The sequence below is a fragment of the Clarias gariepinus genome, chromosome 6, assembly GCF_024256425.1.
Source record: "Clarias gariepinus isolate MV-2021 ecotype Netherlands chromosome 6, CGAR_prim_01v2, whole genome shotgun sequence".
Lineage (NCBI taxonomy): Eukaryota > Metazoa > Chordata > Actinopteri > Siluriformes > Clariidae > Clarias > Clarias gariepinus.
In genome coordinates, this window is record NC_071105.1 from 30,957,648 (window position 1) to 30,982,002 (window position 24,355).

A 24,355-nucleotide genomic window follows, 5' to 3' on the forward strand; every position below is an offset into this window, starting at 1 on the left:
TGCAGCTGGGTTTGTACAGGGTTTGAGATGTGGTGGGAACTTTTCTGAAACTTGGCATCCCTCATCTCAGGGTTCCACGAGCTGTTCTGGATTGTATTAAATTTGTACTTTAAAGTACAAACCTCATGCTTGTGTGAATTTTTTTTTGTTTTGTTGTGTCATGTAAGAACGACACCTATTGTGGAGGTTTGGCATGCTTTCTTTAAAGCCACTTTACTACTTTACACTTTTCGAATTCTTGGGATTTGCTTTTATTAAAAGATTCCTCCTGCAAAAAAAGACCAGTTCAAATAAATAATTAAGACCCCGATATCACAGTGGCATTCAGGTTCATGATGAGTGGATGTACACTTCTGACTGAAACTGAAATTTTAAAGTTTGTGGTTAAGCGAAGTAATCAACTTCAGAGTTGCTCTGCTTCATACGGTTCTGCATTGTACTGATCATTCATTGATTAATTTTCTATTATTGTTATATTATTATTTCTATAATTTCCTAACAGCAGGTCACTAAACGCTTTGTTCCTTACTGAAGAGCTCTGGATGTCCGTTTAAGGAAGCTGAACATTACCTCACTTAACTTCTATAACTCAACTCCAAAACTATTGGGAAACAACATAATGAACGAATCTTTACATTTATCAGTTAAGAATCAAATTACCTTTAATATTGTTAACACCAAGAACAGAAATTACATAAAATAATCTTGCAATAGATGCTGGCTACTGTGTAAATAATTTATTCATTCACATAATTCCTATAAACATGGATTTAAGTAAAATCAGGTTTCAAACATGTTTTAAGTGCAAATAAATGTTTTAATTATTTCAAGAGTTTTTATTGTACTTTTGCTGGTGTTTTTTTATGATACAAAAAAAATGTCAGCAAATTGTACTGTAGATGTTTTTTTTATTTATTTATTTTATCCAATATACACGATTGCTTTATACAAACAATGCAGACTGCAAGAGATCCATCCACTGGGTTTTAATTCCATGGGGGTTTAGGAACATGAACATAAAAATGTTTGTGATTAAATATGTGATAGCTGTTGATGTTGGATCCAGAGTGTCTGCCTGGTCCCGGTTAGCGCTTTTTCCAGGTGAATTTTTTGCGTGCTCCAGCCTGGCCTGGCTTCTGCCGCTCTTTGATTCTGGGGTCGGACGTCAGCAGACCAGCTAGAAGCAACATATTTGATAGATATTAGGTTAGGAAGTTTTCTATTGGCCCATGTATACAGCACAAAGTTTGACTATAAACCATGTCTCTGTGTATCACGATAAAAATTCTGTAACTGCAAAAGAGATCGTATTCTAGGCTCTTTATCTATAATAGTTTATTAAAATAAAAAAGGTGATACTAAAAAGGAGCAGTTGTCTCAGGCAAGTGTTCAACATTAGGCCTATTTGGGGGCAAGTGACTTCTATAGAGTTAAATGCTGTAACCACTAGGGGGCAAGTTGGAGCAGAACCATTCCTGACTGGTAGGATTCATGTGGGGTCAAACCCGGACTTTTGATTGTGTACAGCAATCATGCATTCACTATTTACCTTTCCGTATAATACATCTTGGTTGCTGTCACAAGCTACCTCTTGAATTGGAAACTACTAACTTATTTTTAAAGGTTTTCTGAGTGGTAGTATAGAAATATTAAATAATTATATATCGGACAGGGGCTAAACATTCAAATATTTGTTACCGACAGTTAGTAGAAAACTCGCAATAAACAATATATTGTAATCCCTCTAGAATAGTACACAAGCCAGACTTCTATCCTTGTAATGAAACCTTTTTCTTGATGTATAAGGACATGTACTAACAGCAAGTCATATTAAAATCTTCAGGATTCTGAAAATTGTAGACAGAAAAGTGTACCAATACAAAACAGTACCTAAAGAGAAATAAGCAGTGTGTCTTTCTTTCTCTCTCACCTTGCCTCATGTTCTCCACATCTCCTTTTGAAACAAATGCGAGCAGCGCTCGTGAGATGGCCAGCCTGAGTGCACCGGCCTGTGATGAGTGACCGCCACCCTCCACACTGGCCTTCACATCAAACCTTCCCAGCATGTCCACAAAGTGTAGCGGGAACATTAGCTGCTCTCTAAAAGTGACAAATGATGAGTAGAAGGTCATACAACACTGTCTCTCTAGAAAGACTGTAAAAAATAAAAAGGAACCATGAAGAATGTTAGAACATTGTGTTTTGGTGCTCCTTATAAGGGGGACTTATTTGATCTCACTAGACAATGAAAGCAGGATTAGAGGTTAAACACTTATATTCCTAGTGCTGGTATCTGTTTTAAAATTAATGATACCACTATGTCTGGGAAACCCAGGGAGAACCACAGTGGTAGAAATTTACGCACAACCAATATAGTCTAAGAGTTTTCAGTTTAATTAGTCACTTTTTTCAATTTGAAAAATTGATCACTTGTAGTACAGTGCTCTCTCTCTTCATACACAACCCAACAACTGTCTAATATCTCTGCGGTTGACAAGAAAGAGAATTTTCTGCCTCCCAGAAAGCATTCCCAGTTTAGCTTTGAGGGAGGCATAATGGGGGATTTGAACTTCCCAAAGATCCCAATCACCCTGGCAAGCTGTATTGAAAAACAAACAATCAAACAAACAAACAAACAAACAAACAAAAAACTGTGCACCCCTTATGCATATCGGCATTTGAAACATGTTATTGGTGCAATCCACATATCTCATTTGTATCTGGTTACGTCCCCACTCCTTATGGTTTTGCATTAATTTCATGAACACACTTCACTTTGCAATCATTGCCAAAGCTTCTAGGTTCTAAGGTTCTGTGTGTAACCCTGGTACTACGTCAAGATATCTTACAAAATGTTCCTATCTTTCTTTAATGGCAGATTTGACTTGCAACACTAAAAGTTGCAATAGGTGATATGGAGGATGCAGAGCCCAATGTCATGGATGCTTTTGTTATCAGTGAACCAGTTTCCTGCACGTATTTCTAACATTTGCTTTCAATCTACACTTATCAGCAGTTCTCAGCTCTATATCGAAGGTTTTTCTGGTGGAGGCTGGAAAAAATCTTGAAGACTAAATCGCCAGGACTACAGCTGAGACCCTCGTCGCCATTCTTGCATTAAAATATACGGTGCCACTGATATGATCCATGAACACATGCACTTATACACCGAGTGCTTTCTGAGTCGTCAAAACCAAGAAACCCTCACCCGTTCTCTTCAATAGGGTTAGGACTGGGTGATAAGAGCAGGCCGACTACTCACTCAGCTGTGTAATTAAGCTTCCAAGACTTACAAAAAAAAAAAAAGAAAGAAAAATACAATAGCATAGTAAGGAGAAAACTGCTGTGTGTGAATTTTTTCTTTTAAAGGCTTTGGCTTTAGCATTCTAAAGAATGCAAAGGTCAGAACAGACCTGAGGTACCATATTAAAGGTTTACTATCAGGACAACTCCTTAACCTTTTATTACAATTTATAATAATGACAGGATTATGCATAAAAATACATGTTAAATAAAAACTTATACGGATGGAGCACAACAGTGCCTTCTTTAATAGGACAAATAATCAACCACAGAGTGGTATTGTGTGAGCCTATACTGAACAATTATTTTACAATAACTGCATATACAGTGAGGTCAATAAGTATTTGATCACCCTGTGATTTTGGAAGTTCTCTTACTAAGAAATCATGTAGGGGTCTACAATTTTCAGCACAGGTGCATTTCCACTGTGAGAGATAGTCAGGAAAACCACGGAGTGGCTTCATAGGAAGCATATGGACTATTTAAAAGCAAAATAACTGGTCTTTGAGGGTCAGAAATCTGGCTGATAAGCAAGTGATCAAATACTTATTTACAAATAAATTGTTACAAAAATCATACAGTGTGATTTCCGGATTTTTCTTTTTAGATTCTCTCTCTCAGTGGAAATGCACCTATGCTGAAAATTGTAGACCCCTCCATGATATCTAAGTAAGAAACCTTGCAAATTCACAGGGTGATCAAATACTATTGTACCTTGTGTAAGGCAGGCTTGGTTTAATTTACGTCATCTTCCACTTGCTATACTGTACAAACTGTAATATGCACATGTTGCATAATGGAAGCTATAACAGTATTCATTGCTATGACCTTCGGATTAGTAACTTAAAGCCCTTATCTATTAAGCCAGCACATCTTTGTCCAGCTAATGTGCCTAAACCTGTATTACCAATCTTTGCAAAGAGACACACAGACACACACACACAGACACCCACCTGTTCTGCAGAATAGGGAAATACTGCACATAGTCTGTGCCATTGATTGTGATGCACCCAGAGCCCCGATCTTTTAGTGCGACACTGGCCTTGGATGATTTCCTCCTTCCTGAGACAATGAAAAGGCAGTAAGACAGTGTCAGAAACCGTCTCTTGTGACAAGTTCATTTGAGTTTTGGAGCATAAATATATTACACATGCACTTTTTTGGGAGAAGAACCTTAATGATTGCAGTAATTATGAAAATGTTTCATTTATGTTTTATCTAAAATATATATACAGTACATATCATGAAGAGTGAATTTTTTTTTTTTTTAAACTTGCATACATTTTGGATTCAGTACACAAAGTTAAATATCTCAGGCCTTGTTAAAATTTTTTATGATTATTGCTTACAGCTCATCAAAGAGAGCTTTATAGAAGCGTATTCATGAAAATTTGACTTAAAGGGAAACAGCGTGGTAAAAAAGGGTGCACAAGCAGCACGGATGTCCGCAGAAGATTTTCAAGTAAAGCTGATTCAGAACTGGGTAGAGTTTCAACAAGGAGTGGCGTAAGGATGTAGTTAGTGCATCAAGACCCATAGGCACAGACGTCTTCAGGAAATGGTCTACAACTGTTGCATTTCTGATATCAAAACACAATCCTGAACCAGAGACAATTTAAGAAGTTTCCTACCTGGGCTAAAAATTGGACTATTGCACAGTGGCCCAAATTCCTCTTTTAAGATTAAAGTAAACCAAGGTACCAGAGTCTGGATAAAGAGTGGAGAGGCAAAATCCACAATCCAACTTGCTTGAAGTCCAGTGTGAAGTTTCCACGGTAGGTGATGATATGGGTTGCCATGTGATCTGCTGGTGTTGATTCACTATCTTTTCTACCACAAGATTTTAGAGCACATCATGCTTTTGTCAACTGAGAAGCTTTATGAAGATGCTAATTTCCCTTTCCAGCGGGACATCCTGTGCACAGTGACAAAACTACAACTGACTGGTTTGCTGTCTATGATATAGTGCTTGATTGGCCAGCCAACTCACCTGATCTGAAATCCATAGAGGGTCTATAAGACTTAATAATACAGATGAGTTAAAGGCTGCTATCAAAGCAACCTGGTCTTCAATAATGCCTGAGCAGCACCACTCCATGCCATTCTGCATTGATCTAATTTTTGTTGATCTTAGGAAATATTCTAATATTGTGAAATGCTGGATTTTTCATGAGCCATAAACATTAAAATGAAAACAAAAAGGCTTGAAGTATTTCACTTTACAGATAATGAATCTAGAATATGAATTTTACCTTTTAAATAAAATTATGAACAAAAGAAAACTTCTATGTTATTCAAATTTAGATGCACCGTATTGCCCTGTGCATGTGTATGTTTGTGTGTCAGTGTACCCTCTGCCTGACTGAAGGCCACCCCGTCCTCATTGTGCTGCAGTACAGGAATCTCCTGCTTGCTGGACTGAACCTCCAGTTTTCTTCTGAAACGCTGCACAAATTCTTCCTCCATAGAGCAGTAGGGCATGGACAAGAGCCTCTCCATCAGCTGCAGGAACCGAGCATACTGCACGCACACACAAACAACACCATGGCAAAGAGAAGAACATTCAATCAGACTTGTCTTCACATTTACAAACAGTGCCCTCTTGTGTTATCTTTAGGAAGTGTGGCAGCTTAATAAGGGCTTAGAACAGTGTTTCCCAGTTCTGGTCCAGGCTACACATTTTAGCATTTTCTCATCTTCCAGGACATCTGGTTTACAGTGAGGTCAATAAGTATTTGATCACCCTGTGATTTTGCAAGTTCTCTTACTTAGAAATCATGGAGGGGTCTACAATTTTTAGCATAGGTGCATTTCCACTGTGAGAGACAGAATCTAAAAAGAAAAATCCGGAAATCACATTGTATAATTTTTTAACAATTTATTCGTAAATTACTGTGTTAAAAAAGTATTTGATCACTTGCTTATCAGCCAGATTTCTGTCCCTCAAAGACCTGTTATTTTGCTTTTAAATAGCCCAGCTACACTCTGCTCATAATTCTAAATTAGTAGCACCTGTGCACCCCACAATCAGCCAAAGTCTAAGTAGATACATGTATTATCAATGATGCTAAAAATGGTAGCATCAGAATCAGCCCAGAACTACACAGGAGGTGTTGGTTAATGCCATGAAAAGAGCTGGGACCATCGTTTCCAAGGCTAATATCAGTAATACACCAAGACGTCATGGATTAAAATGTTGCATCACACAGAAGATTCCCCTGCTTAAGTCAGCTCATATCCAGCGTTCCCCGTCTGATGTTTGTCAGGGACCATCTGGATGATCCAGGGGAATCATTGGAGAAAGTTCTGTGGTCAGATGAGACCAAAGTAGAACTCCATTCGCCGTGTTTGGAGGAAGAAGAATGATCAGTAGCACCCCAATAATACCATACCTACAGTGAAGCATGGGGCTGGAAGCATCATGCTCTGGGGGTGTTTTTCGGCACAGGGGACAGGACGACTGCACTGTATTAAGTAGAGGATGAACAAAACCATGAATTGTGACATATTGGGCAAAAACGTCCTTCCCTCAGTCAGAGCATTGAAGATGGTTCGTGGCTGGGTCTTCCAACATGACAATGACCCAAAACACAGCCAGAAAAACCAAGGAGTGGCTCCGTAAAAAGCATATGGACTATTTAAAAGCAAAATAACAGGTCTTTGAGGATCAGAAATCTGGCTGATAAGCAAGTGATCAAATACTTATTTGATACAGTAATTCACAAACAAATTGTTAAAAAAAATCATACAATGTGATTTCTGGATTTTTCTTTTTAGATTCTCTCTCACAGTGGAAATGCACTTATGCTGAAAATTGTAGACCCCTCCATGATTTCTAAGTAAGGGAACTTGCAAAATCACAGGGTGATCAAATACTTATTGACCTCACTGTAACCAATACGCTGAGTTGAAATGGGTGGGACAGGGCAGGGAAAACATTGAAATGTGCAAAACATGGCATCCTCCAGGACTAGGGTTAAGAACCACTGGCTTAGAAGATGCAAAAGTGCAATATGAGGAATGTTTGGTACTTACTTCATGATCAGAAATGTTCTCTACCAGTAACTGCTCCAGCTCCTCCTTCAGCAGCCACCGGCTACCACTAAGAGAACTGAGAAAATGTATATTTTTAATGTAAAATCTCAAATATTAAGCAGATCTAACTATACCACCCATTCCCATGTCTCTATATGACGAGTGCACCATTTAACTATCAAATCTCCATTATAGAAGTTTATTTAGCCAAGTTTATTTAGACAGCTTTAGTCGTCTAAAGAACTCTTCACTTTTACTTTCATGTCCATTTTAAGCCATAAAACTATATCTATAATTTATAGCTTTCTTTAAATCTAACTACTCCGGTCACTTAAGTCACTGTTCTTAATGAAAAAGTGACATGAACTTTATAAGTAAAGAACATGCCATCCAGCCCTCAGTGAGAAACCTGAAAACAGAGCATGAATCTACCTGTTCTAGGCTTTAAGGTTCTGTCTTTGACTGCCCACATTTAACTTAACATGTAATGAATTACATATCCCAATGGAAACCTGCCTAATGATGTTTTGCATTTTTTAAACCACCTCCTTATATATGTAAAGTTATCCCTGTAAGCCAAAAGCCAAAACAAATGTTATAAAAAATAAAAAGATAATAAAACACACTGACTGGCCAATTTAAAAAAAGGGCACACACGATAATATTTTGTATGACTGCCTGTAGCATGTGTGAAAATGAATCCATATGCTCCTAGAATTACTCTTTGACAGTTAGAGTCCTGGAATATGCCTTTGGGAAATGCCATCAGGGGAAAAAAAAACCACAGATGTGACCCTGGTCAATCAGGTCATCAAATGACTTCATTTAATTGCCACATAATGTTGCTGAGCCTAGACCTGACCAACTGGAGCAAATCCGGATCATAACACTATACGGCTTGTACAGTGACCACTATGCATGATGGGTGTGTCACCTCATGGGCTTTTCTGACACATCATTCTGGAATAGGGTTGATCTGGACTCTGATAGTTCAGTAATATCCTTACAGGAGTTAATATTATGTTGGACAGTTTTTAAACCAATTCCAGTTATTAAATGTTTTGTTTGTGTGATGGAGAAGAATAATTTGACTCCTCTGATATGAAAATTATTTTTTTTTTTGGCCAGACGGTGTACATCATCATTCCCAAACTAAAGGACGGCACATTGAGTCAATTAATTTACAAATGGGGTTATAAAGGATAAACCCAATCTTCTCTTCTTTTATTGTAAACATTAAAATCAGAAGCATCACTCTAATCCAGATTTAGTGTGTTTATACTTCAAATGTTTTTGAGAGACATGTTCGAACAAGCCACACTTAAATGAAGTGTGTTCATGCTGTTTGAGTCTTTTTCACTGTCCTGACAAGTTAATAAAATTTTCTTTTATTTTTTTTTCTTTTATTTTTTTAATTTAAAAAATTATTTATTTATGGTAAAAATAAAACATCTGCACCCTTTTTTCTCAGTAGTCTTCTGGGTTATTTAGAATATAAAATGCATATCAATAGAAGGCCTGAGTCCCCCCCCCCCCGACTTAGTAAAACATCTGAAGGAGAAACAGAGCCTGTCAACTGTGCATGAAATCATTTGACATGTTACAGTCTGACTTATAACCCTGATCAACAGGGATGCTTTCGTGCTGCTATGCCAATATGATGATATCTAAAATAGATGTTACTTTTAAACCTCCTGAAAAGCATTAGATTTCATTATCTTATTTATGCATCATCATGATGTTTAAATGTTACAGAAGTCCTACAATGTAACATTTTTTAAATCACATATCTAAAAACAAGTGTTTGCAAAAATCTTTGCAAACCATTGGTCTACAGAGTTGTGTGTATATACAAGATGTCAGGTTAAGCCTTTATAGGGCACTTATTAAAATACTAAGAAATTCAAAATAATTATTATTATTAACTTTATGATTATTTCCAAACATGTTCATCGTTGTTATTTTTATGTGGCAAATCAAGGACAGTGAAAGTACCACAAGTCCAGTGTTATAATGTTTCCAAAAGTGGTGTGTGTATGTATGTGTGTAAGTATGTATTTGGGAGACACCTTATAATTCCATCTTTCCAGATTTTTCTTTCTTTCTTGTAAAATAATACTGAAGGTATTTAAAATATATGATTGATAGATATTGAGATGTGTCTGCTACTTGTACTCTGTAAAGCCTTCATAATGTCTCCAAGTTGCAGTGCTGTTAACTGGTGAATTCTGGGCTGGTGACTCTAAATGAACTTCTCCTCTGCAGCAGAGGTAGGTTTTGGTCTTGCTTTCCTGGGTAGGTCTTAATGAGAGCCAGTTTCATCATGGAGAAACGGGTTTACAAATGCACTTGGCTATACTGTTCTAGATAGAACTATTCCAGAACAGGTGACCTTTGTGTCTTAAAATAATAACTAACTGACTGCTGTTGTTGTCGTTACTTAATGACATATGCATTATTTTATAGTTTTAGAAAAAAAATCCAATATTGGTCTAGAATGTAGACAAATAAATCAAAACTTGTGTCCAAACTTTTGACTGATACTGTATACAGTATACACACATATTTATATGCAAAAATACTTGTTTTCTACAAACATAGTTTGTTTTAGGAGGTACTGGTACTGGCACATGCAAGTTACCTATCGTTTTTCTTTGCCCGTTTAAGGGTTAGATATATTATTTGCAACAAATTCACGTTTATGTCCATGTCAATGGTGAGAAACGTTTGAGTGAGGTACTTACATCTGTTTGGTGTCTTGACTAAAAAGTCCTTTACTTCTTAACTTGTCTTGATATTTTTCTATCGCCAACACTTTCCCAAACATGTCCTGGAATCAATAAGGATTTAAAGCGTAAGAACAAACAAAAGGACAAAAAAATTTGCACAGTTTTTTTTTTTTATGTCTGCCTAATACGGCATGTTCATTGTAGGGTCGAGTGAGACAGGGGAACCAAATGCACCCGTTTAAATAGTTCAAGTAGAAATGGACCCTTTAGCAAAAAGGAATAAACAAAAAAAATAATATTCAGGAATTCCTTAAAAGGGAAAAAAACATGAATTTTAAAATCCCCCCTTTTAACACAAACACACACATACAGGGGTCTCCATTATGAAGGCAGATCCCATCTCTGTCTCTTCAGCCCTGGCTGGATTTAATTGTGTGTGGGGGGAAATTGAATTGGGGAGCACTTGGGCCGTAACCCCTTTCTCTCTCAAACACACACACACACTCCTTCCCTCCTCCCGGCAGGAGGAGCTGCCATGCAGAGCCGGATGGCGTCCTCGGGCATTCTTGTCTAAATTGGCATCGCGCCCACGAGCCTGGAGTGCCCGTCAGGCGTCATGGCGATGAAGCGAAGCGGGGCAGGGTGCGTGTGCGTGCGTGTGTGTGTGTGTTTGCGTGTATGCGCGCGCACACGCACATGCAGCTCACGTCGGCCCTTTCCCCTCGGCCGCGCGAGAATTCATTTCCCCCCGCAATTATTCCGCAGCTGTTTGTTTAATTCCATCCTGATAGAGTGCGTCTAATCCACCGGCGCTCGCCAAAAAAGCAAACATCGAGCAAAAACCAATTTTCAGTGCAAAAAAAGGGAGAGCGGAGTAATAGAAAAGAAATAGACAGACAGAGAGAGAGAGAGAGAAAGAGAGAGAGAGAGAGAGAGAGATGAGTAGAATGCACGTTACACATTTGTAAAAAGACAGCCATAAAAAGGAGTCGGATAAATTCAATCAAGCAAAAGAAAAAAAAAGAAAAGTTGGACAGAATCGAGGCCACTTTGCTGCCAGTGTCAGGGCTGAGATAAAGCCTCAGATTTGATATGAGCTGTAAGCTTTTTAAATTCAGTGAATCAATAGAAGTCTATGAGGTGGATTATAAAAACATCTTATATTCAAAAAAGCAATATAATAAAAATAATGATAATAATAATAAAATAATAATAATAATAACTTTAAGAATAGCATGTGAATTAAAAAGAAGACATAAAATAGAAAGGAATAATATGCCAAATAATAAAGAGCATTTTTTATTTTTGTCCTCCCAAATTATTTGTTGTGCATGTTTCAGTTGTACCAAAATCATTTGAAAAAATATTGAATACATTTCCATGCACATGTATAGGCTAATCTTTATATATACTTTATATATATATATATATATATATATATATATATATAAAGGTGTGTTTGTTTTTGTGTGCTTATGATGTATACGTATGTCTCCGTTCTTTCTTTTTCCCTCTTGTCCCAGTAAAATATTGCACTCTGCTGGCTGGGGAGCTGTACGTTATTTTCTGATTTGACATACCTATTTAAATGAACAGCAGGGGTCTCGGCTACTGCCGGGCAAAAGGGGAGCGGCACGGGGGCTTGGGCAAGTCGAGGACAATGCCACATTAATCAACACGCACACACGGATACGCACTGCTATGGCGTCATGTCTTAGCCCAAGGTCGAGTCCAGAGATAAACGTTAGAGGTGAAAGGAGAAGGGAACAGGAGAAACACAAGAAAAAGAAAAGTAACTCTGAAAAGGAATTAACTGAGGTGACAAAGAAGCGGGTAGATTGCAGTGATGTCTCTGGGGTTCATTTCCCAAATCCTCAACACACAGCTGTACCTCCAACACACACACATACACACATCTGAAACAGCACAAAGCCCAGGCATGCCTAGTGAAGTGTGTACTGCTCCCTGCTGTAAATGCGATTTGGGGAGGCGAGACAGGAAAAAAAAAAGGAAAAAAAAAAAAAAAAGCGTTACAGTGAACAAACCCAGCTCCTCTTTTAAACACATTCCTCTTTCTCCATCTCTCCTCCTCTGAATCTTCTGCTCTACACTTTTTATTTTAGGAGGGGCTGACATGACAGCCATCACATCAGGATTCACAAAGACATTTCTACGATACTTAAAATGCAACATGATACACAGGTTTGCTTAGGAACGTTCAAACATTAGACAGTTTTGAAAATCCATGTGGAAATTTCATCTTGATATGTTCAGTTTGTAGATTTTAAAACAAATATCTATAATGGAAAAAGAAAAAAAAAATGCATTGTGACATCTCATCTGTATCATATTGTTACTGTATACAGCCCTGTTATGCTGACTGGCATTGATGCACATATTTAAGCTCAAAAAACATCATTATAAATAAACTAAAAAAATGTATATATATCCTGGTCCTCATCTACTTTTCTTTGCCTAAATGTTGGAAAAAGTCTATTTAAACATTTTTATGTCAATAACAGAACAGCTTACTTAACAGAGAAAGTAAGGGGACGTGTAAAAAAACAGAAGGATTTAAAGAAAGAAAAATGAAAAAAGACAGCAAAGCCAGTCAGTTCTTATTTAAAAAAACATTAACACAGATTCTCAACCTTGGGGTCACCTAATATGTAAATAGAGTCGAAAGATATATTTATTATTATGTAGTTCAATGCCTGTATGGAAAATGTAATAATAACAAAAAAATTCAGATTGCTATTATCATTATTATTATTCTTAACATTTCATTAGCCTTTATTCAGGTTTGTGTCTTTTACACCAGACCCCAGGAGTGTCACGGCCAACAAGCTGTTGGGTTAATCAAATCCTTTATACCAGACACTGCCGGTGCTCTCTGTGGCTATTTAAAATAAACATTTAGCTGATGTTTTGAGTGCGATGATCATGGTTTCTGGATGTAGTTAAAATGTGTGACCGCAATGTAAATGGGGTTTGTCAACATTTTGTAAATCTTTAGGTAGTTAGCTACTGTAGGTTACTGATAATGTTTGAGCGGCAACACGTTACTACATTGCAAAAGTAATCACTGTAGGTTTTATCCTTATCCAACAAGCTGTTTTCCCCTTATTTTGTGGTGTTCAAAACTTATGAGCTGAACGCTCTCATATTCTTAAGTGCTAACATTTGATCTTGGATAAATAAAATCTATTGGACAATTTTTGCATGCAACTGATGAGGCTAAAACAGTTGGCAGCCAAATGACATTACTATTTCTACAAATTTAGTTACCACTGTGATCACAACCTTTGTTAAACTATTAAACAATCCACTATCCCTACTACACATTAAACACATAAAACACTGAGTCATACTCATCAAAGAGAGGTAGACCGATTTCTGGAATTTTCACATTTAGGATTTTTCCTTTTGCAGTGGCCATGTGCAGAGATGTTAACTTTAAAATAGATCTTAATAAAAAAAAAATCTCCTACAGCCTCTGATGGAGGTCAACCAGCGGACATCCTAATTAGGTATCCAAAGCACCTCAACTGGTTGCTCTCAATGAGGAGAAGCAGCGGATCCACTTTGAGCCCGCACCAGATTTCCGAACTTCTCGTCCCAATCTTGGAAAATAAGCCAGACCAACTCATTTAACCCACCTGTACTGTATTTGCACTCTTGTTCTTTCGTTCAGGCCAGCCATGTGCCTGAGCCATTTGCACATGCCTGGGGCAAGATGATCTCCAAGGCAAGATTTTTCTATGTCCCAGAGGATGTGATGTGGAATTAGAATGGATCTTGTTCAGGATCTTTGTTGTGAAAGCAGCACATTGCATGTAGCTGTGGAATAAGGCTTGTTGGTGCTGATCATGGTGGCAACCCAAGAACCTGCTTGTTCACACCAGAGGTGAGAGAAGCAGTTATAAAGAAGGAAGCTTTTCGAGTCTGACTGGCTTGAGGATCTCAAGATTCATCAGGGATACCAGCAGGCAAAAAACAAACAAAAAAAAAAAAACATGGCTGCACAGTAAAAAACAGTTACGGGGAACCCGAGGGACATGTTATGACTGGAAGCAGTAGGTGAGTCTAAACCCATCTCTCGATCTGAAGTCACTAAGTTAGCAGCAGCCAGGCCCAGGGGGACGCGTTTATATCACTTCACATGGACCTCAGGTAGAGCAACTTTGCACTGGCAAACAGGGGTAGTGGTCTCCACTATGCTAATTATAGTTTATATACTTGACTTATATACTTTAGTGCCAACAATGATGACTAAAAACAATAGCAAACAAGATTTTTTTTTAAAAATTAACTAAAAAAACCATAGCGTATGCAAGGAGAAACAAAGAAAATTATTTAAACATTGAGGGAAAGGTCTGGTGATATCACCATCAATTAATAAGTCAGTCTTTCCTTTCTGTCCAGTCTTGCCTTTGTGGTGCTTACTGGCTCAGAAAGACAAGGATCTTGAATTCATGGGTCACAGTTTACCTGAATAAAATCAGTGTGAAAAGCAAGAGTGACTACAAAAGAATGTATATTTTTTTACACAAAAGTGTCTCAAATCTCATGTCCTGCCGTATCAAGGGTTCCCAAATAATAATTTGTGCTCCACCAAAACCACAGCTATTGCCTTCTTTGCTTATGTTTGTAAAGTTTTTTTTCCTAAGTTTTTAAATTGACAGACAAACAGACAGAGTCAGAGAGATGGACAGACCAAAGAAGACAGTCCAAGTGACTGCACTTACATGCATGAGGGAGTAGTAGGCTTGCTTCCCAGTGTAGAAAAGATAGTGAAAAGGGCGGCCGTCCTCGCCCCACTGCACCGCTGCACACAATTTTACACAATTCATAATTAAAGTGTTGTGTTATAACTCTTAGTTATCGCAAGAGCCAACAAACAAAGCCTCATTTACATACCTGCCTGCTTTGGGAATATCAGATCTGGGTGCTGAAATACAAATATACAAATGTGAAATCACATGTGTGGCATATGTGTGTTGTTGCAAACACCAAGAAATTGTGAGACTTGTTAAAGGGGTGGTGGGGAGTGGTTAGCTTTAGTTAGAGTCTAATCATACCTTCATTATCGGTCGAGCTCTCTTCTCAAACAGACCAGAGGGGAAGAGATACGCTATGCACCTCTATGGAGTAGGAAGGAAAAAGTGCAATAAATCATTATAACACATTATTATTAGTATTAATTACCTTATGCATGAACATGTTAGTAATACATGTTTTGTTTAACTGAACAGAAAAGTTCTGGATGACTGAAAAATTATACTTGTGTGCACAATTTTGTGCAGACCCTATCATGGATCACGCAATTGTATATAACTGAACCTTGCGATATAGTGTGCAATCAGTTTCCAACAACAGGGCAGTGCTAATATAATTACCCTTGAGATAGCAAAAAAGCGACAATTTGTGAACGAGTTGGGAAAAAAGAAAGAAAACCAAATGACGGAGGAAAAAAAGGTGAAATAGAGCAAGATGAAGTGAGATGACAGCAGATGCAGCGGAAAAGGACACGCAGTCATGCATCACACTGTCAGAATGGGAGAATGAGAGAGAGAGAGAAAGTGAGTGGTGAAAGAGAGCGAGCAAAGAAACAAGAGGGAAGACAGAATGGGGATGGGAGAAGGGGACGGATGCAGGGTGCAGTGACAGATGAAGGCAACACCTGTTAATACCTTGAAATGCAATATGGCGCAACTCCCCGAGGGAGGTGTAGCCTCATCACGCCGCTCTGCAAAAAACAACGCTGCCTAAACTTCATACAAGGTGGCCGAACTTTGTGATGTTGTGGCGATGGATAACACACTGAACTTCAACGCCATGTCTCCGCTACAAATTCTTCCTGTACCATTGTACACAATACAATACACAAAACAGCCAACATTAAATTTGTTTCGCCTGCCATGCGGAAGGCCCGAGTTCGATTTCCAGCCAGTGCCCAAACCCCAGCCACTGCCGGTCCCAAGTCCGGATAAAATGGGAGGGTTGCGTCAGGAAGGGCATCTGGCTTAAAACCTGTGCCAAGTTGTAGTGCGGACTGGGTCGCTGTGGCGACCCCTTCCCGGGAGCATCCCATGGGAGTTCAATAGGACTGGTATCTGGGGAGTTTGGAGGCCGGGTCAGTGGCTTTGGGCCCTTTACATGCTGGGCCATGAGCGTGGTGGGATGTGGTGCCCTAGCGACTTTTCTATCAAGGCCAGCATTGACTATTCAGAGGTTTGTGCTGCATTAGCTTTTCTGTGGGATGGCCTGGCGTTTGGTCGCATGGGCATTGGTGGGCCTTATATTGCCATCATCCTGTCAGCAGTATAGTTGGTCATTAGTCTTGTTTAGTTGATCTGCCAATGGTGTTGAGGTTATGGCTGATTGGTTGATATTTTTTTTTTCAGGGCATACAGACAAATATTGGGGAAATAGTGAGATGATGTTATACAGAAAGCAGTAATAACTGATTGTGGTTAGGATTTTCACAGGGATTTTGACTGAAGTTCCAAAGAGTACAGGCTCTAAAAGGGAACACCAACTGGGTAATCAATTAAATGTTATATAGACAGTGCTATAAAGCAGTTTCACAGAAATCCCAAAATAGATTTAGATCCCCAAGGAAGCAGCAGGGAACCTTGTCAAGAAAAAAAAAAAAAACTCTGAAATAACACAAAAAGGAACTAGACTCAAAAAAGTGACATCACATTGTAGAGGAGTAATAATTCATTCTCCCACTATGTGTGTTGATAGGATATACCTGAGGCTTTACAATTACAGCAGCCGTTCTATCTCCAGCTAGTCATAAGCGCCAAAACCCCAAGCGGAACAAAGTATCAGTATGAATCAGGCAGATCCGGAAGGCAATTGGAGCAACAGCAGTAGAAGTGTGTCCGCATATCAAGTCTTGAGCACACATATTAGTTTTGCGCTGCATAACTCTGCACTGTACTGTCCTTCACTCAGCATTTATAAGTGTTTACACGTCCAGAGGCTCCAGAAATCAGCGACTGTCGTCTGTGATGTCTTAGCAGACCCCAAATCATGTTTGCGATGCCAATTTTATCCAATTTAAGCCATTTTAAAATGTTAATTACAGCTCATTTCTGGAACCAGCTACTGATTCTGCACTTGATATAAAACGCATTTAATGAATTTCCATTTAAAGTGAACTTGAGAATTGAGAACCCTCTCTACTTGTTATACAGTTAGGATACGTCGCTGTAAGTAATGATGTGAAAAAAAAATCTAAAACAAAATGCTGCCTGGAGTTCAAAATCTTAGCACTGGCTTACTGCCACATCTGCTTTCACGGCAGAAGCAGTCACACAGCTCAGTTATCGCTTAATGGATGTAAACGAGCTGGCACGAGTGTGCCAGCGAAACGAAAAGTTCAACAGTGCAGCTCTGCATGCTGGAACCCATAACCATCAGTGCTGCTTTTATCACAGTTGTCACCAGTCTTGGCATTACATTTCGAAGCCTTCCAGGCCACCTGATGGGTTTAAAGACCGTGTTGCGAGACATGGCGTGAGACCGTGTCTGTGCATGACAGTAAAGGGAAGGCAGGTGAAAGGAAGGTGAATTACTTCCTGCTGGCACAGCTGTCCCCGCTCCTCTGCCGCACTCATAGGAACGTAGAGTCGGCCAGAGCTGGCAACCCGTTTAGTGTCCTGCCTCCCTGCCCGGCAGTCCAAGCCATTCTCCGCTCGTCTGGCAGAGGCTTGGTGGGTGTCACTGCCTCTTAGCCACGCTGGCACTGAGGACTTAATTCATTAACGATGGTGGAGGATTGGGGATAAATGCAAATTGGGCACATTTGGTGTGATGAATCAATTACAGTACAGGGAAGGGACGAGAGAGAGAGAGAGAAAAGCATTAAAGTATCTTTGAACATCGCCGTCTTTCTGTGACCACCGGAGAGGCTTTGGCTTGGCTTTATCCCAAAAGCAAAGCTTTAGGTATTATAGTAGAATTGGGCCCAGATCCCAAACAAAACTCCAGCCAACCACGAAAACTACCACTTAGGTAAAAGTCTGATTGCAAAAACTCGGAGGCAACACTGACTAAAAACGTTTACCAAAATTTTTACACATCAGAACTTAACTTTATGGATTTAATAGTAGTTTCAACTGTTACAAAAACCACAGCTTTATATTAATCTGCTAGTTCTAATACATAATCCTTCTAATAATAACATCCCACTCAGTCATGAGCCCCAGACTTATACTGCACAGATTTTAAAAAGGTGTCTGTGTTTATCAAATAAGAGAATACATTTGTTGATGTGGTGAAGCTTTTAATTTTTACACTTACTTTCTCTTTGGATACAAACCGATAATTACAATTTATACACATTTCCTCCCATTTTTCAAACTTATTTCCTTTTTTTATTCTTTAAAGCTGCTTTGCAACAAAGACCACTTTTAAAAGTTTAATTCAACTTTATTTATATGGCATTGACCAATTTCCGATGTCATTGCAGCTTGCCATGTAATGTTATGGAATTTTCAAAAGCAGCGTTACTACTTTTGAGCTACATTCTCAAGGCCAAGAGTTCTTAAACATTTGTAGACACATACTAATTTAATTTTAACTAGAAAATATAATTCCATAAACCCCCTCAGCACCGTTTTTGAGCATAGGCTTAGTGTACTAATATAAGGAATATTATTTAAACATGTACACAATAATAACTCAGCTATTCACTGGAGCAATAGAGCTTTTCATCACTGAGCCTTTTACGGACAGAGCACTTTACACATGATGGCACTAAACCAAGTCTTCAAGACTCTTCAATATTACCCTATCATTTTTTAAGCTGAAAATACAGCACTAACGTCTTCATTCTTTGCCTGAACAGAAACACATTTTAAAAGTTTGTTGTAATGAACAGGTCTAACAAAGTACACAAAAACGGTCTACAATGGGAAGCCTTCCAAAAATAAAAAATAAAAAAAAAACGGAAAGAAACAGCCAAAAAGCTTTATTTAATGCAGAGAGAGTTGGCATTGCCTTCAGCAGATGTACTCCAAAGGCCACCAGCTCCAGCATTTAACTATTCACAGTTGTGAATGTAAAAAAAGGTCACCTGTTTTATGCACTGGGTTCTGGTATTTAAAAGAAAGAAACAGAATTAGACATTGTAGGAATGGAGTTTTCAAAATAATCAGCACTTTATGTATTTATCTCACAGACTCATAAAATCAGCTCATGAATTTCCTGCCTGTTGCAGGCTTGACCCACAATATTAATATTCTGTATGAGCAGCCTTAACAGTAGCATCAGCTGTTGAGAGCAAACCATAGGGTTATACTATGAGCTCATCCTACTGTTTACATGGTAACAGCTAAATTCCTACTCTGCTGTGATAAAGTACTTTTTTTTCTTAATTTTTTTTTGTCACACTTAAATTATTTAGGTAATTAATCAAATTTTTATATGATGTAAAAATAACCCAAGTAATAACAACATACAGTTTTCAAAATGATGACTTCATAAGGCAATTAACTTTTTAGGGGAAAAGAGCTGTCCAAACCTTCCTGATCGTATGTGAAAAAGTAATCTGGATGACTTGCAATAATTGATGGAAACATGAATTCTGTGCTCAACTAGAAAATTCGGCAGAAGAATATCTAGGAATCAGTTCATGACCTCAAGTTCAAGTGTACTTACATGATGCAGCAGGACAATGATACAAAACACGCCAGCAAGTCTGTTTCTGAATTGCTAAAAAAAAACAACTTAAGGTTCTGTCAAAGTCTGGACTTAAATCCAACTGAGATGCTATGGCGTGAACTTATACAGGTTAAATCCTCCGATGTGGCTAAACTAAAACAATTCCAAAAAAAAAAAAAAAGAAGTGTGGGCCAAAATTCCTCCACAGTAATGTAAAAGACTAATTGCCATTTATGCATTGTCACTGCAAAAGCTTGAATGCAACCAGTTATTAGGTTTAGGGGGAAATTACTTTTTCCACATAGGGCCAGGCTGGTTTGGACAGATTTTTTTTTCTTAATAAATCATTTAAAAACAGCATTCTGTATTTTACTAAATGCCATTTAAGCGTGACAAATAGGCAGACGAAAAAACAACAAAACAAAAACAGGACTACTTTTTCATGGCACTGTAGATCTACCAATAATTAAACAATATGAAATAGTTTAACTAAATGTGCCCTTATTATAAGGAAATGCACTGAAAGAAGCCTGGATCTATTTTAAGACGATGTGTCATTTTTAGTGGAGTTTTTACGGCAATATTATTAATAAGGCAAGATTGGTTGATAAATTGTACACAGGACTAAATAAGTCATGTCCCTACAAAGTCTGCAACTCATAATTTCCAACCACTGACAAGGAGAAACTAAAGAAGATGCTCCCTTTAACTTGGAATTTTTACTCAGAAACTCTAAGTATTTCCTCTTTCCCTTTGCCGCAAACGAGGTCCTGGCAACTCCACTTCCAACACCCGACAGCGAATATTTTGTTGATTTATCTCTGACTATATCTCTAAATGCAGCTGATAGGTGGTGGTCAGTCTGCTCACTGCACTAAGGCACTGCTGTGATTTCTGACTATGGATAATATTAGGTAATATAGTCCATTTCTGTATTACTATTACGGGTTCCTGCAAGCTGAAGAACACGTGGCAGTGGGTTGTATTTGGCCAGTGGGCCTTTAGTTTGACACATATGCTTTACATTTTCCCTCATGGAAAAGTCTTGAGAATGGAAGATGTTGCATTTTGGGGGGTTTCTATTTTTTTTTTTTTCTATTATGGTGGAACATCTATTTTATAGATGTTCCACCATAATAAACACAGCTATAATAAATGGCACCAATTGGCAAGTTTCCCCCACCCAAACTACAAAAAAAAAAAAAAAAAAAAAAAAAAAAGGACATTTGACCACTACCTCAAACATTTACAAAAATCTGTTCAGTTCCTTTACTGGTTACAAAGAAAATAAATTCTACAAACATTAAACAATGCTTCACTAACATCCCAGCTACCTGAATCCTCTATTAGTAAAGGCAACTCACTAATACCTCACTGTCATATTGGCCATAAACAGATGGCACTTGGATTTACATAAGAAATACTTTTGAGATTGAATAATTACTTTAGTGATTAATATTCTTCTACTGATGCGATGAGAAACTTCTCATTTCTTAAACAACTATGTCAGAAGACAAATGCTGGAAGACGGATTTCCTTTCTCATATACCTACACCTTTATTCTAACCAGGGGGGAACCTCCGGTTCTGAAAAAACAAGTCTAATACTTTGGAGGTGCCAAAAGGAGGTTGCCCCTTGCTTTTAAAAGTGATTCAATCCCCATAAACCCTGAGCTAAAATGTACAACATTACAAGGGAATTAAATGTTTTCCAAGTTAAAGCTAAGCTAGAAAGCTTGGGGTAACTGAGTTAAGTAGGCTTGTTCCATCCAACAGCCAGGATCTGTTCATTCTGCCCATTTTCTTATTTATAGATTAACTGGGATTTAGGCTCAGTCAGCTCCTGCCATGATGGCGGTGACTATATCTTCCACAATTAAGCTTTAAAAACGCACTTAAAAAAAAAAACTGCTTATGACATCAATGAGGGTTTGTCCGAATTTTTTTCTTACAATCTATGCTTCTAACATGTACTTTATTTGAGAGCAACTCAATGAGTCACAAGAGATGCATTCTTTACTAGTTCAATACTACTAAAATCAAAATGCATGGATTACAGATACAGAGTCAGGTGTGGTGTGGTGTGGTCCATCTACACATTAGTTTGGTCCAGTGTAACGTCTACATATGATACAAATTAGATCGGAATCAGCTCAAAACACACACCCACTGGTCATATAATATGTGTCAGTAATGTGCGTCTTACATCTATGTCCTCCTGCGTGAACGTCTCAGGGTCTTCCCCCATCATGTTGGCCAGGTGCCGTTTGCCAATATTGAAGTCTTCTATTTGTTTCTTAATGTATTCTTCTGAAAACTTTTCAGGTCCGGCAGCTGCAAGGTTCTTTCTCCATGCAGCTGAAGACACACAGATCTGCCTGCTGATCAGCTACAGAAACAAAAAGAGGATTAAACAACTGCGGTAAAATATCAGTCCAGTATTTACAAACTGTCTATAATTCACATGGAATAATTAACAATTAAGAATAGCTGTTTAATACTCATCAGAATAAATACATGTGGCCATGATTCACATAACTCGATAAAGCCAGTGTTACCAGACACTTAAATACACAAAATAATACTGACACATGTTTATTAGTAAACCTTTCATTTTGTGTCGTTCAAATATGGTCAAAAAGAAAACTATAATAAAAAAAATATTTGGACCGAAGATGATTGAAGGGCATTCTGCTTTCATTATGGCGGTGGGGTCATTTTGATAAGCTTGTGCAATGTCACAACATTTATTTTAGTCCAGAGTCACATAAATGTCTCTACAAGATCTTTTTCTAATGATGGGAGAGTTGGAGCACTGCAAAACATCTTCTCCAGGACATGCCATATATTTTCAATGGGTCGTCCGGGAATATGTCTGATTCATCAAGAAAAAAAATGTTATTGCTATAAAAATCCGGTCATTCAGTTTATTCAGGTAGTCAGCTGACCTCATTTTTGGGCACATAACGTTGCTGAACTTAGACCTGCCCAACTGAAGCAACACCAGATCATAACACTGCCTGCACAGTCTTGTATTGTAGGCACTAGGCATATTGGGATCAATTTGTCCGCATCACTTTTTACTAATTATATTATTATTTGATTTATTGTTATTTTACTTATACTACTACTAATAATAACATTTCAAAAATAAAATAATAATAATAATAATAATAATAAAGGGTCTTTGGCATCATCATCAGAATTACGCAGTTATCATAAACATATCACAAAATAATGACGATCTGCGGTTTTATTATACATGACCCTGATGCGGCCATCACGGGGTAAACAACCATGTCCTTGGTTTCCTAACAAACTGAAGCGTGTTTTTTTTTTTATTAGCCTCAACGGTAAGTAGTTTTCATAAGGTTACACAGCTGTTTAGTCCTAATCCCTTGAGTTCTCTTCACATTGTGCATTTGGAAAAGCTCTTACTTTCAGTGATGAACATAGCTGTGAGTTCTACTGTTGTAGTTTTTTTTGTTTGTTTGTTTGTTTTTTAAATTGAGTTTAAGTGATCTCCCATCACACTCATTCAAGATGTTTTAATAATGCAGTTTTTGACACTCCTGAAATATCTTTGCCACAGCCACAGGGTATGATGTCTGACATGGTTGTTTATAAAATGATTATCTACTCACTGCATCAGCTAGGGTTAAATAATGGCTTATTATCTTCTGAGCCATATTAATCACTGCAGTAATTATCTAAGAAATGACTAGAGAAACTTAGCTACACTTAGGTGGTGCCCTTTTGGCCAGGCAGTGTGTGATAGTTTCACTTACTTAAAAACTATCTACACACTAGAGAGATTTAATATAATAGATAACCGCAAAATAAGTACTCAAATGCATTAGTTAGATGTTTTACATGGTAAGATTATAAGTCTTTTACATCAAACATCAACTTCATCATTTCACCCAGAGACAGCACAAGGGCAACAAGAGCTGCATCCAAAACCGTATATAACTGCACTAAACAGGACGCTAGAACGAGGAGCAGGCTCGCTCTATTCTAGCACACTATCTAGTACAGAGAAGGTAAGGGGATGCGGTTTGAGATGTGACCTGTCATCTGCAAGCTTTACCGCTAACCACTACAGCAAGCGATGAGCCAAAACAGACTTAGCCTTAAAAATGATATAAAACAAAAGAAGGGCCTTTACCTGCCGGTTTACGTTTGATGGAGAAATAAACGCGCTCCAACGGCAGTTGGCACATTTTGAGAAAATGCTCCGCACAGCTCTACTACTGGACGCAGCCATGTTGAAATACAAGCGCACGCTTTTACCGGAAATAGTCGCTTTATTCTAGAATACATCACTTCCGGATTTTCCAGTCGCGTGTAAAAGTATGAGCTCGAGCCTGAAATGACTAATTTCGTTAATAATTTATATTAAAAACTAAATATTAAATTCGTAGTAACATTGCGTACAGTATACATAAAATGTTATTTTGCCAATATTTTTCCCTTTTCCCTATTTTTGTATTAAAAAAAAAAAAAAAAAAAATATATATATATATATATATATATATATATATATATATATATATTATTTTTTTTTAAATATATATATATATATATTTTAATATATATATATATATATAT

General features: G+C 37.8%; 1 protein-coding gene across 1 annotated transcript; it reads right to left on the reverse strand.

The window, feature by feature from the left end:
- Positions 1-888: 888 nt before the first annotated feature.
- mrps9 (mitochondrial ribosomal protein S9) lies at positions 889-24,031 on the reverse strand. The gene is made up of 11 exons (XM_053497742.1): positions 23,913-24,031; positions 21,951-22,133; positions 15,149-15,211; positions 14,988-15,018; positions 14,816-14,895; positions 10,083-10,168; positions 7,339-7,414; positions 5,655-5,823; positions 4,257-4,365; positions 1,931-2,100; positions 889-1,177 (listed from the first exon to the last, which is right to left on the reverse strand). Exons 1-11 carry the CDS (start codon positions 24,009-24,011, stop codon positions 1,086-1,088), a joined length of 1,158 nt encoding a protein of 385 aa, XP_053353717.1. The 5' UTR covers positions 24,012-24,031; the 3' UTR covers positions 889-1,085.
- Between the last annotated feature and the right edge of the window lie 324 nt (positions 24,032-24,355).